Here is a 14,876-nt window from a genome sequence, read left to right as displayed (position 1 = left end):
GTTTTTTGGGGGGCGGTGTTCTTACTATCACTCTAACTGGCGTCATGACATTTTTATGATTATAACCAATATTCACTCGAACAGATCTCTGAGTGATTTGTTATATTATCTTTTATGCAAAGCAACCAAAATTTTAACAATATACATATATCTGGGACATAAAGAAGTGGTGAAGTTTTATGACAAGAGGGTGCACACAGTTTAAAGTGAGATTTGCGCAATAACAAAGCTTTGCAGGCCATTCATAATGCTCTACCTAGCATCTCGGATACGGAGTAAAAATCAATTGGAATGACCAACTTCTTTCATCCATTGGGAGCTACTGTAAAACATGATATTTCAGCAGCATGAAATTTTTGTGGATTGGAGCTGACGGCCTTTTTCACAGAATGAAATTTTTGCGAAGTGCCTCTGGCATTCAATGCATGTAGTGTAGACAAGAGCCTTCGGATGCATTCTAATTTTGCGACTCTTGGCTCTCGCGAAACTTAAATGCAAGCGAACATTCCTCATTTTTAAGTATCTAATTGCTGTGGGAAAGCACAGTCTTGCAACTTATCCAACACTGAAATATACAATCCTGCCACACTGTTTTGGCTAGAAAATGTTGGCATGTTTAGGTACTGCTTTCAAAAAAGTTCTAAATCAACTAAAAAAAGTACAGCCACTTATCCTGGTCATTACTGGTGTACAGAAACGGAAAAATGTTTAATCTGGTACTGTGCCATCACAAAAAGATAGTGTAACTGCTGTGGTTTGAGAAAGTCAGGTAGCTTACTGACAAGATGTGAAAACTCACGATTGCCTTGGCTCATTACTGATTTTCGTTTACTTTCTCACTACTGGGCAAGCTTCCAAATGGCAAAGAATGTATCCTCCATTGTATACTATAGGACAAATAGCAACACTACAACTACAGTGCATTCCCATTATAATGAACACGGTTATGACGAAATTCTGGTTAAAATGGAGTAAACATGCAGGCCCCAACATTACCAGCTCTATCTTTTAAATTGTTCAATTTGTTGGGTAACTAAATTTCGATATAACACGAGAAAACTGCCGGTCCCAAGGACTTTGTTATAACGGGAGTCAACTGTATATGTCATATGTGCGTTGATTTTGAGAGGAGACTGAAAGGTGTTATGGGATGGCACTGAGTAAGTGTATGTCAAATGTCAATCAATGTGCAAACATTCCAGCCAACATTTGTTCATTGCACGTGTCAAACAGGAAAATGTGTACCATACGAGGTATGACAACTAGTCATAACTAAGTTTAGAACATTTAAGCAACATGCATCCAGAGTGATTAAAACTTGAAATGATACAGTGGAAGTGAGAAAATCTCCAGTTAGTACTGAAAGTTCTGCAGGTGTGGTTCTGGGACTTTGTAGATCCGACTAAAAAAAAAATTCCAGTGCAGATGCTCTGTAAGTAAAAGCCAAAACACAAACAAACATCCCCACTCAAATTTTCTGCCACTCCGCATACATCATACATGACCAAATGAGGGACTCTGATTACACAAAATACTCTGCGCCTGTATGATTACACAAGATTTTTGAAGGCATGCTAATGAGTGGGTTTTGTCTTTCCATAGTCTTACGCACTCTTTTGATGAAAAACAAACAAACAAACAAACAAACCATAAAGGACCAAGGCACTTTAACCCAAAAGAGCTCGTTTGGTGCTACTCACTTATTTTCAAGAGTTCTGATTGAAGGGCAATTTTCTCCTTGCAGACTTCGTGCACACTTATATTAACTACAGGAAAATACTTGGTGTTAGTGCGTTTCATGCAACAAGTGTTAATATGGGAGGAAAATGCCATGACCATGTCAGTACATCGTACTCTAGCTGGAGTTAGAAAAAGAAAACAGACGAACACACTTTTGTTTTTGCCAGGGGGGCACCAACAATATGTCTCACCACGTTTGGGGCCACTTGCAGTCCCTCCACACAAATCTTGCAGCACTGTAGAGATGTACTCACTCTGTGAAAGACCACGAGAGTTTAGTCCCTGGCCAGATTGGAGTTGCCCAGCTAATAACTGGCTACCTTGAAGGCGTGGCGTACCTTGCTGTTCGGCAACTCGCCTTTGTCGTTTCTCCTCCAGCTCTTTCTGTATTTTGTAAATCTTCTCCGCTAGGAGATGGTAGTATTCCTCCTGTAATGAGAGAAAGAAATAATAAATTTTCATGAGGGCAAATACTGAGAAAAGGAATTCTTGGTAGAAACTGGCTCTTTAAGTCACAAACAGATTGTGACACTTTCATATGGTTATTGAATTTCAAAAAATAGACCACTGGATTCCATCTAAATCATGGTCAAAGCACAAAGGACACAAAGATAATCCAGTAGCCACCACGTATTGAGATTGTCCTCTCTATACAACACAAAGTTTGAAACATAGGCATACACAATGAAATAATTTCGTATTTCATTAGTCAGTCTTTACTAGTAAATGTGCTAATGAATCAGAATTCATTAAATCATGGTTGTAAATTCTCAGCTGCTGTAGAATATATCTGCATACATGTAGTTTCTTTCATTGGTGAGCTTTCATCTTTTTTCTTTCTCTCTTTTGTACCTATGGCTACACTGTAGGATAGGCTTCATGAATTTTCACTCTCAAGTTGAATTCAAAGTGAACAGAACATTTGATGAAAACAAATTATTTCTCAATGCCTGATGTCTCATCCTGAATCAGATGTGAAGAAAACATGCTTAAGAATAATGTCTCGATAGCCTCTAATAACAGTGATGCACCAGTTCAGCCAAGTTCCAGTTCAATGGAGGCGACTGTACTCAAGACATGTGTAAAGTCTACATCTAATCAGGCATGAACGGTCGAGTATGTCTTAAAGGGATCGAACAGTTTTGGTTGAGACCTAATTTCGGGTTTCTAACATTTTTTGGTGAAATAATGAGAAACCTCTTATGAAATATGAAAAAGCATGTAATTCTATGAGGAATTCAACAGTTTATTTGATGAAAATTGGTTTTGAAATGGCTGAGATATCCAAACAAGAGTGATTCTAATAAAGTGTGGAACCCACACTTTATTACGATCGATTTGTTTTACTTTGTTTTTGGATGTTTCAGTCATTCCAAACCCGATTTTCATCAAATAAACTTTGAAGTCCTCTCAAAATGGTATGCTCTGTACGATATCATAAGTGTTTTCTTGGTATCTCGCAAAAAGTTAAAAGCCCAATTCTCATCTCCACCAATACTGTACCATCCCTTTAAGCCTAGACAACTTACCCGGCTACTGGCTTGTTCGTACATGTCCTTCTCCACCTTGCGGGCATAGTTCACCAGATTTGCCATACGCCTGTCTCGCAGCGCCGCCTGATCAGGTGACGGGAATATTGCTTGCACCCTGAAAAACAGGAAACGAGAACTACTCCCCTTAACATGATTCACTTATTGCGTTTTATTATGACATCAAACACTAAACTCCAGACTACATACTCTCTATAACATTTCATAAATGAAGTTTTTCTTAACATTTACAGTATTTGAAAATTTCAAGATAAATCTACCCATTCCCCTCCCACCCCTGAAAAAATGTTGATGTAGGATTTTGCAACACAGAGATAAAAAGATTGTAATATTTCATATATACATATAATCACAGTAACTATCAAATGCATGGAATTGTTATTGCATTACAAAGGTGCAAGACAAACTAAGTAATTAATCAGCTGGTTTATATCTCACACATTATAATTTCTGCCGACTGTGTGGCAGCAACATTGTGCTTACAATTTGTGGACGAGATGTGCTCTCAGGTCCATGGTAACGAAAGCATGCCAAGGCTGACTGGCTGCTGAGGACGGCATGGCTGTTGGCAGGCCAGCAGCAGTGCCTGACACCTTGATTCCCTCCTGGATGCTGGTGATGATGTTGTTGGCATTGAAACTACTCAGGCCAGTCTCTAAAGTTGCCCGGGTGCTTGGGGCAAGGGCATTGGCAGCGCTGGTCATGGTGTTGCTCAGCGTGCTGACTGGGAAACTGCTAGCTGGTGGCAAGTTGCTGTTGGTGGACAATGTCACTGGTTGCTGCGGGGGTTGCTGCGGTTGTGGAATCTGAGCCTGTGGCTGTGGAGGCGGCTGCTGCTGCTGCTGCTGCTGCTGCTGCTGCTGCTGAGTAGGCTGTACTGGGGCCTGGTTCTGCTGGGGCTGCTGGCCAAGCACCTGCTGCTGAGGCTGCTGCTGCTGCTGGGGCACTGGGACTTGTGCCTGCACCTGCGGCTGGACCTGCGGCTGCTGGGGCTGTGGTTGCTGCTGGTCTAAGACGGAGTTAGACAGAGACTGGTTCAAGACGGGGCGAGGAAGGTTGCCTGGTCCAGTTGCAGTTTGTTGACCAAGAAGATTCACTCTCGTTTCTGTGATGGTGCAGGAAGAGTGACAAAAGCAAAGCTTTACACAGGAGAAATATTGCCTTAGGTGACCAACACTCAAATGGTGCCTTTAGAGCATATAATAACTTAATGAACTTATTCAACACTCATTACACAAGGCTTTTTTTTTTTTCAAGGTTTTGTTATACTTTCAGTGTTATTGATGTTTTTCTTACAGTACACCTCATGCAAAAAAATTAATAGAAGAAAAATTATTTTTACTAAAAGTGCTAGTGACTACTATGCAAAGATTGATCAATTGTCACATGTCACTAAAGCCCACCGGAGTTTGTTAAAATTACTCCAGACTATTCTCTTAACTTTTTGTATGTCAATCATATTAGAGCTTTCTTGAACGAGTCATGAGGTATTTTCTGACGGACATGAAAGTCCACATTTAGGTGTCCTTGAGACATATCACAATGATAGGCAATAATTCTTTCCTTACTTTCATTTGAAAGCATTATTCATACTGTATACACAGAGCAGGAAATGCGCTTCAATTCACTCTAAAAACGTCTTTGCTCAGAGTACCGATGACCAAGCTTTTACCTAGTATACCTGGCATCCTTTGCTGAGTCTTGTTAATTGGAATACCAAGGCCCTCAAAGGCACGGTTCACATGGTCAACAGGGACAAGATTATGCAGGAACTGGTTGGTGGCTGTGAAAGTAAAGAAAAAGACAAGCAGTCAAATTTCATGGTCCAATACTACATCCCCTATTCCATGCATACTTCATTGTTTATATCGCTGGCAATCTTTCAATTCAATTCAATTCAATTCAATTCAATTCAATTCAATTCAAGTGATAATATTTTTGGGCATATCTGACCTAGTAAAAGCTTTTGTATGGGGGGGGGGGAGGGAGGGGAGAAGGTCAGTTTAAGATGAAGTGCTGAAAGGATGAATTGATAATTCATCACTTGGCAGATGGGCAGGGACATCCATCAAATCTCTTTACTTCACTTCACTAGCCTACCCAGAGCACAATGAAAAACTTCTGATGTTTATGATCTACACATTAAAAAAAAACAACACTGAACTTGAACCATGTGAGCCTGCGAAAAGTAGATTGGGAGGGCTTACCTACCACCTAGACAGTTGCTATGAGGGCTTTAAAATGTTTGCATTAGCAGGTGAAATACACACAGGGAAATTCCTGGTGCTGAGAGTGAGGTGGGAGCTATACTTAAAGAGGAAATCCACCCAGAATGTTCCAAAAATGACACACACACACACAAAAAAAAAAAAAATCATATTAAAAAATAAGAAGATACATTATTTTGAAATTGTACATTTCTTCAGAAAATATTTCTTGACCAGTCAATACACGTAAAAGCATTTTCCCATACCAAAATATATCGGAGTTAACATTTGTTCTTTTTTATTTTGGGAGGTTTGAAGGCAAGTTTTATATCTATACAGCTGAAATATGGGGCGATCTCTGTCAGTTCTGTTCACGAAATGAATAAGAAATTGTGAGAGCATGACATCATCAACTTGCTGATTTGAATATTCCTAATGACTGGCCAAGAAGTGTTTCAAAAGAAAAAAAAAATTGAAATATCAAAATATCATAACTTCCTTATTTCTTTTTTTTTTACCTGATTTTGATCACTTTTGCACTGTTCTGCAGGGATTTTTTTTTCACTTTCTTATGAAACTGCTACAATTTTTGAGTGGATTTCTTCTTGAGTTGGCAATGAAATTTTACAATGAGATTCATTCAGTATAAGATACGGGCTTCTTCCAGCTAATATGTAGCCTTACCATGCTGCTGCTTGCGATCTGATGCATTCTTCAGGGGCAGACACACAGGACAGTCATTCCGTGTACAGTTTTTCCAATGAGAAATGATTTGTCTTGATGAAGCACAGTGAGACACTGTGAAAATTTACAGAGGGGAAAAAAGTTGAAAGTTAGGTGTGGCCGTCACACAGGTTTCCTATAACAATATTCTTAAGCTCCTATATTCTATGTTACACATTTTCTTTTGCTAAGTTAAGAAGTAATCTTTAAAGAAAAAAAAATTAAATAAATAAATACATAAATATATAAATATATAAATATACAAATATATATATATATATATTTCTCCGTTCATAACTGATGTTCCCCACAGCAAATAACCTTAAATGTGAAATAATTCCAACATTTCTCATTTGTGCATTTTCCAATTCGTATTTCCCTCCCCTTTCCTTTTCAATCACACTGATGACAGCACCTACAATTCACAGCTTTACCTTGGCAAGACTTCCCGGCTTGGCAGTTCGTGATGTGGTTCAGGACATTCTTCATGGTTCGGCAGTGGGGGAGGGCACATGGCTTGACCTCTCCATTAGCCTCTTTCCTCTGACACTTGTGGGCATGAAGTAAGAGCACCAGCTGCCTCTGAATAAGTTTCCTCTTGCCTGGGTCAGCGGCTGAAGTTTGGGTTCCTCCAGCAGCCCCAGCAACTCCTACCCCAGACAGTGGCTGTTGTGTGCTTGCTTGCTGCTGGGCTTGCTGTAAAGTAAATAAGTAATGGGGGAAAAAGTCAGAAGAGGTAATAATAACACACAGAAACAAAATACAACAGGGTCTTCTCTTCAACATTGCTGTAAACTGTATCAGTACCACATATTACCTATCTAATGTTTTGCCTTACCAGAAAGAAGAAAGTTTCTAATATACAAAAAGTGTGAACAGGTCAGGGGAAAGAGGCTGTTTCCACCACCACTTTTCACAAAGTATTTGCAGCTTATGAGGCAATTTAAGCATCTATCTATAGAGCATTAAAGGGCTTTCATTTAGATAGAATTCAACTCAAAGAGGAAGTTACACTAATAATCTACAAGGGTTCAAGACTCATGCTAGACTGTGCACAGAATAAATTTGACAGAGGTTAGGTGGAAGAAGAATGTGTGATGACAAAGCTTACCACATTAACTCCACCTTGAGCACTTATATTAACATTGCCAACAGCACCAACACCATGATTTCCAGCAATACTGTCACTTCTACTAATGTCTTGAATACCAGCCCCAGCATTGTTTGCACCAATATTCACATTTCCTGTTGATATGCTTCGCTGCAAGTTCCCGGGCACATTTATATTCCCCCTGAAGTTGCCACTTGCGATCATGTTCCCATGCATCACATTGGAGTTCCCACCAATGGCTCCGGACAAGTTAGTGATCACATTCCTAGACATGTTGGCACCCGCCCCACCAATGTTGGGGTTCATGTTAGCCGTGGGTGCGCCCATGTTGCTAGGGTTGATGTTGATATTGCCGGGCATATTGATTCCATCCATCACGTTCCCTATTGAGTAACTGTTGGTCACACTGGTGGGCACGTACGAGGACATTGCATTCATGTTGGGTGTGGGTGTAGGCATAGTGTTCATGGAGGAGGAGAATCCATGGAAAGGGTTGGTGTTTGGCTGGTTCATGTGCTGCACATTTCCCATACCACCCACCTGCAGTCAAGCAAGCAAGCATTGAATACAAGGAGTTAGAACTTCCACCAAGGAGGAAAAGATTATAACAAAATTAGACACAGAAATGTGTACAACTAGAAGTGACTACATGAATCAGGAAAAAGACATGTGTAACATGTCATTTAACAGTTAAGACATGTGACAAAACTAAATAGTACAGGCTTTTTGTCTAATTCATGCAGATGTGTTTTGGGTGATTGAATCAAAAGGCATTGTTTTATTATATCTTTAAATCACAATGAGTTTTAAAAAAAAATGCACAATTAGAACTTTCAGCTGCCAGTGTATTGTTTTGCAACACATATGCTTAGAATGCAATATAAATAGTGCAGATATTAACTGCGCAAAAAAGGTAAAAAAAAACATGCAGTTCAAGGAGAAAAACACACAAAACTGAAGATTTCTGATCTTGAAAGTGACATGGAATACGACCAAATATATATCCAGCATTGAATTCAATAAATAGTGGCTGTCTTCACTATTATGATAAGAGTTTGGTTGGGGTATCAAGAGAAACTGGTGCAAATATAAACACAAGTTTCATGCCCATATGGATGATTTTCATACAGTACCTTCACTTCATAAGGCTACATAAAACAGATTTTATGAATCAACTCCAGTAATATACTTAGTGTATTTCATACGTAATATAAAGACAAAGCATCTTGTCAAAATGAGTTACAAGCCTTATCTATTACAGCCACTTTTCATACTTTTTAAAAGGAATACTCACTGACATCCCTCGTACCTTCTACACCCCCCCCCCCCCAAAAAAAAGAGTTACAATACTAAGATGGAACTCCCTAGAAAATACATGTAAGCATTTCCTGCATCTATTCTCCTGTGGAACTACTGGTAAATAATTGCTTGTGGTGTACAAAAGTCATCTGTATTACTTCTGGATTATCATCTCCTGTATGGACTAATCTGCAATACTGACGACAGTATTTAAAAAGGATGAGTTATAACGGAATACCAGTAAAAATCGCACAACTTCTCAACAATGATTTTCATACAACACACACAATCTGTAGACCCTGATAAAATACATTTAACAATAATGGAAAAGCTTTAGACTTGCACGGGGGATCACTAACCTTGGCTGCTCTTGCTTTTGCTAATGCATCCATTCCACTCATCATACTGGGCTGGGCAACATTTCCCATTGCATTGTTGTTTCCCATTTGTTGGAGAGCCATGGACGTAGCCACAGAATTGCTGTTTCTCACCATCGAATTGTTTATGCTGATGCCATCTCCACCTTGAAAAGGTCCATTCATCATAGGTTGCCTATTCCCAATTATACTATGTCCAGGTCCCATATTTGTGGCAACATTTGACGTACCCATACTATTTGGTATAGGCCCAGAACTGGGATTAAATTGACCCATACTGTTCACCACACTGGCATTTGTCCGTATATTGGTGACAGATGTCCCAACTGCTTGATTTGGAGATGGAGATGGGACCATCCCTGGTCCACCAACCTGCTTCGCAATGCTGTTTGGCACAGGACTGTTGGTGAAAGTGCGCGAGTTTACACTAACATTGGCAAGGCCGGGGTTGTTTCCACCTGCTTGTAGCTGGTTTTGCATTGTCGATGACACAGTGACAGACTTTCCCAGGCCACCGCCGGGTTGGGAGACTTGGGCACTGACTGTGCGGGGTGGCGACTGCAGCAGCTTCGTGAGCTGAGTGTTCTTCTTGGCCTGTTCATTGTGTGGCTCGACCACTCCTGCGACCGAAGAAGCAACAGTAACCGATGGAGATCCTCCAGCAACACCAACTCCACCGGACAAGCTGACAGTTGATGCAAATGACACCGAGGTATCATTGGTACTGTGGCTCAGATCATCAGTCAGTGGGGGCACATCAATATCAAGCAGTTTTGTAAGTTCTGCATGAGAAACAGAAATGAAGAAAAGAGGAAAGAAATTATTAGGTCTCCTCTTAAACCCCCACATAGCATATGACAAGATAACATTAGCACAAAGAGCACATTTTGGTATCAAGCAATGACAACATGTGAAAACAACAAATTTTAAGTTTTAAGAATTGTATAACTCAGGCTGGCATATTGATGACTTGCACAACACAACCTTACAGTATACACCAAACTTTTCACTACCTATGTGAGCATTACCAAAAAAAAACAAAAAAAACAAAAAAAAAAACAGCAGGGTACTTGAATTACAAACATGATTTCAGTTAATGAGACAAAAGGACTACGTAATGAGGATTAAGTGTCTTGCCTACATACTGTAAGTGCACAATGTTGCAGCCAGGGGACTTGAATCAGGGACCTTGTAATTGATACTCTTGGAGTCTTATCCACTCAGCCACAATACAGTAGCTCTCCACTTCATTACTCTTACTTACAAAGACTACAGCACAATTGCAGCATACAATTCTATACTATATTTTCATGCCGGGCCAGAACAGATGATGCAAGCCTTTTCAACTTACAGTTGTACTGCAATGCCAAATACTGTAGACCAAAAGACTTGTTCAACTTGGCTATCTAACATTGAGAGTATACTCCACTTGCAGTCTGGTACCTATCTTACAATAAACCCATTACTCCTAATGGGAACAAAATTGGGGTGGGGGTGGGGACTTTGTGGCATTAGAAACAAGTTCAGGTTGTTCAGTGCCTTTACAAATTAAACTTATTCAATTGTAAGCCTACAAACATGCGGGAAATGATAAACATAATAACAACACACCATCATGATTACAAAGCTACAGGATATCACATTTTAGGACTTCTGCCAGATGTCATTGTCATTGACATAAGTTTCATGTATTAGTTGATTAGCTACAATGCCCAGATCTGTACCAAACAAATTACTCTGCTGACATCTTGGTTTAGGTGTGACATTTCTGACATTAAGTTCACTATTTTGTTTCAACCTGATCATCTGGCCATCTCTCTGTAGTTTTCCTGCTGCAAGCAGAATGCTTTCTACTTTGAAAAAAAGTAGCAAATCTAGGGAAGTACTTATGTACTAAGTATAGGAAATAAGCACAAACATACATTTGTAATTTGAAGTGCCCTGGGAATACAGACACGTGGGTGTAGAGACCTTGGTACTGACGCAGCAAAGATGCAGACAACTCCTCCTAGTTAATATTCTCAAGCACAACACTCTCATTGCTGTCATTCTACAAAAGATACATTAATATTTTTTCAATCAATCCAAATAATCAAAACATGCCCTGGGAAAAATGGGGTGCTACCTGGAAATACATTAAATTTGAGGTACTCCCAAAACACAAAGTACCCGGTACTGTTGTAAAACCTTAGCACAGATGCACTAAGGGACAGCTTGGTAGCATTGTCGCTTCCAGTTGTTTAATGCACATCTTTGTCCACATGTAATGCTACAATGAATGCATGCATAGCATTTGCTACTTCTCATTTCCTTGCTTTCAAATTGGCATAAGAAGAGTTTACCGGTTTTCAATTTGACTGATTTGCAGCAATTAAAGTCATGAGTTGTCATTGCGATGCTGCAAATGTGCCGGTCACACAATGATATACAGAGAAATTTTCAAATACATTGTACACCCCTGGATGAAAGATGTAACCTGGCAGACCATCTCTGCTGAGAGGCATTTGTGTACTGGCTGTGACTACCGGGTGAATAACCCATATTACAACTGTATGTACGATGTACTGTATGTTCACAAGTAGAAAATAAAGACATCATCAAAATTTTTGTTTTCCACTAGTCAACTGCTTACAGCATCAACCATTTACAATGAATGAAAAACTGTATCATTTGATAGTTGCATGCATCACAGTGACTACAGATGTAATGTACAAAATTTATAATGAAGTATTCATAACATGAACAAGTGTATATGACCTTATACTGCATTACATTCACCTTTCTTACACGTCCCCTTTTGAAATTTTGCAGGCAAGGATTACAAGCCTCAGTAATCTTCTTGTTCCCTCCCACTGAATATCATTTTATGATTTATACAACTTTATATGATTTTCTAAATGTTTTTGTAGAGCTCTCAAAGAAGAAACACTTATTGTACAATACGACGTTTACAGAGACTATCATCACTAACCAGATACATCTTTGACTAGGATGTTTATCCTCAGCTAAAGTTTTTCACATTATCCTACATGTAGATTACACGTTCACTGTAGAAAGCTCAAGCATGGAACATCTCACATAATACAAGGAAAAAATATATTCAGAATTTATTTGTAACACTTCTGTCCATTAGAATGTACGACAGGACACTTGTCGATTTTTAAACAAGGGTCTCAATCTTTCCTAAAATAAAAACAAATTCATGTCAAGGTGAGCAAAACCTCTTACAAATAGCTCCGTCATAAAAATGTCTGCTTGAGCCATTCCAGGTCAGTACACCTTGTCCTGAACTTTTGTAACAAGCAGTGCAGTGTTGCCCTACCATCCATAAGTTGTGACAGAAACAACACACATTTCTACAATTGTATTTTGTTTTTTATAACGATGGAGAGGTACAACTTTTCTGCAGAAAACTGATTTACCAGGCCTCCAGTTTGTAATTTGTTAATATTTAACAAACGATACAAGCTGTCACACAATGACAGCAATATTTCTTAATCATGTTTGACATACAAACACATAAAAGCTAAGGTCTGGCAATGCACACTGCTTTTAAAATTATAAAAGACTGACAAATTTGAGAAATTGACCGATTTACTGTATTTATGTTATACTCCAGCACAGGTTCAACTGCATTGTATTAAGAATTGTAACACTGTCACCTATTTGCATTGTAGCGGGGCCTTACTTCACCTACACGTATCAATACACTACATTGCACCACACGATAAAATCATGTCCAAGATAAACATATTGGATAGAAAATCAGATCTTGAATCTCGTTTCACAAGTCAAGTGAAATCTCTTTAAAACAAACACTGCTAAATTGTATCAGTATCATATCAAGCGACCTCTGTTAAAGTGTACAATTGTACATTTGATGTCAACTAATTTCACCTGAAAGAGGGGAACTGCATCGCAACTTTTTTTTTTTTAAGGAACTTGGCAAAGAGTACAAAATACTGCAGTGCATGGCGAGAAAGTTTGGCAATCTGTGGCAGAGATGGGGGAAAATACCACCTGTGCCACAACTTCTCACTTCGTATCGAGTCTACACAACTGAAGCAAACAACATTACAAATCATTCACTCCTAATGACTTGAAAATAACATGTCATTACGTAGTTTACATGAAACTGGTTCGTCTATTAGTAAGGCTCAAAAAGCCGCATTAAATCTCCGAGATGTTCCCCCTTTTCGAAGAGTCTAACATTACTCTCCTTGCTGGCCTTGGTAGGTCAGCTTACAATTGCTACAGACCAAAGACAACTTTGTCTATTTTCCAAGAATTATCACATGAAGGCATCAGTTTTACTCCACACAAATTAAATTTAGAGGTCCTGCAGGTTAAAAAGCAGAATACAGGCCTTACAATGTGTAACTGTGTTACTACAGACTGCTTGACATGTCACAACTGCTTCTCATAGTCACAGCAGCTTCGCCAGGCCAGGGCTCCCACATTCACCTTTTCATATTCCACTGCATGGTAAATTAGCCCACACAGATCAATTGATGATCACATGTTAAGGCAAAATATTACTTCACATATCAGTTTCGGAAAATACCTGAATGATGTTATAAGCATGATTTGTCTGTGTCATGCAATATTTTAACCCACTTACGCACTATGGGCCCCAGCGATCGGAATTAAAACAAAGAAATAGCTATCTGATACAGCCAGGATGTTGTGAATTTTACCTGATTCGCCGCGTTCACTGCCAACATTAGAAGCGTTTGCTGGTGACGCCAATTTTTGCCTTTTCGTTGGCGGTCCGTCCATCTGGTCCGCCATGATTAAATCTTATTCACCAGATCTGGGTATCCTTCTATCAATCGCTCTTGAGGGTAGATTTTTGGACTAATAAGTTCCTATCGGCCCATCTACTCGCCAACAACAATCGCATCTTGGACGCAGAGTTCAACCAGGGCATCGACATGTCTCTGAAACTTCGCTGCGAACATCTTTCCTCAATACACACTATGATGCGGGCGTACAAAGCTTGATCTCCGACAAATCTCCGTGAATTTGAAGGCGCTTCCGTCACATTATGCTGCAGTTTTAGACAATCTAGTTGACTTCGAAGGCTTATTGGAATACTAGCTAAGCACTTCAGATCGTCTAATGGTAAAAGGCTTCCGATATGGGACGTAAAAATTCTGGAAAAATTGCTGTTTTCGCCCGGCAGGGCTTTCACAAAATGGCGGCTGTTGATGAAAACTTTTTACGCTTGTCAGAGAACCGAACAAGGAAAGCTTCCGGAAAAAGCCGAAGCCGAAAAATAATTTAGGCAACGATTTCTCATTAGCATATGAACAGACTTCGCAGTTTCTGATGGCTGATTGGTCAATAGCCTTATGACGTATATCTGATTGACAGGTATAAATGAATCGGCAAATAACGGGATATTTCGGACCGTTTCGTAATTCAGGTGACGAATCAGTGGCCGTATACTGTGGGATTCTTTAAATACCCAGTGGTCTTAGCGCGCATGTCGTGATCAGTGCAGAGTTTATGGTTGGCAAGTTACGGCGAGAGAAGAGAGCGTGTAAGATTGTTTTCACTGATCGTGGCAAGGAGAGAAGTACTTTTAAAAGCTATTTCTCGGTATTCTTGAGGCGTTTGATGAAATGACAGTTAACCACCTAATTTCACTTAGCATTTCAATACTGAAATCGCAAACATTTACTCCCTGGCTTCTTAAATACGACAGGAATTCCATTGATATATTGATACAATAGTTGTGCGATGCATGTGCAACGTTAGAAAATAAAGAAAGAAAGCAATCAGTCATATTGATAAACAAAGAGGATTTAAGACATCCCATTTATGTGGCCTTGGTAATTCAGTGATGAAACTATAGGCTAGCATT

The 14,876-nt window shown here is 39.4% G+C and overlaps 1 protein-coding gene across 6 annotated transcripts in view; it reads right to left on the bottom strand.

Moving 5' to 3' along the window:
* Positions 1–14,203, bottom strand: part of LOC140234577 (histone lysine acetyltransferase CREBBP-like) — a 33,697-nt gene extending 19,494 nt beyond the window's left edge. For 2 of the 6 annotated variants that reach the window (XM_072314594.1, XM_072314597.1), the window contains exons 1-9: positions 13,705–14,203; positions 8,990–9,789; positions 7,332–7,871; positions 6,655–6,916; positions 6,182–6,295; positions 4,963–5,073; positions 3,774–4,395; positions 3,270–3,408; positions 1,932–2,169 (exon numbers count right to left, since the gene is read on the bottom strand). In XM_072314594.1, the coding sequence (XP_072170695.1) occupies positions 1,932–2,169; positions 3,270–3,408; positions 3,774–4,395; positions 4,963–5,073; positions 6,182–6,295; positions 6,655–6,916; positions 7,332–7,871; positions 8,990–9,789; positions 13,705–13,798 (2,920 nt within the window). In that variant the 5' untranslated portion in view covers positions 13,799–14,203. The remainder of the gene's footprint in view (positions 1–1,931; positions 2,170–3,269; positions 3,409–3,773; positions 4,396–4,962; positions 5,074–6,181; positions 6,296–6,654; positions 6,917–7,331; positions 7,872–8,989; positions 9,790–13,704) is intronic. The other 4 variants (XM_072314596.1, XM_072314599.1, XM_072314598.1 and 1 more) reach the window with 3 other exon arrangements.
* Positions 14,204–14,876: the final 673 nt, after the last annotated feature.

This window comes from Diadema setosum, chromosome 11 (assembly GCF_964275005.1).
Source record: "Diadema setosum chromosome 11, eeDiaSeto1, whole genome shotgun sequence".
NCBI classification, from domain to species: Eukaryota; Metazoa; Echinodermata; class Echinoidea; order Diadematoida; family Diadematidae; genus Diadema; species Diadema setosum.
The sequence above is the reverse complement of the archived record's forward strand: the minus strand, read 5'-3'. Positions and strand labels throughout refer to the sequence as shown.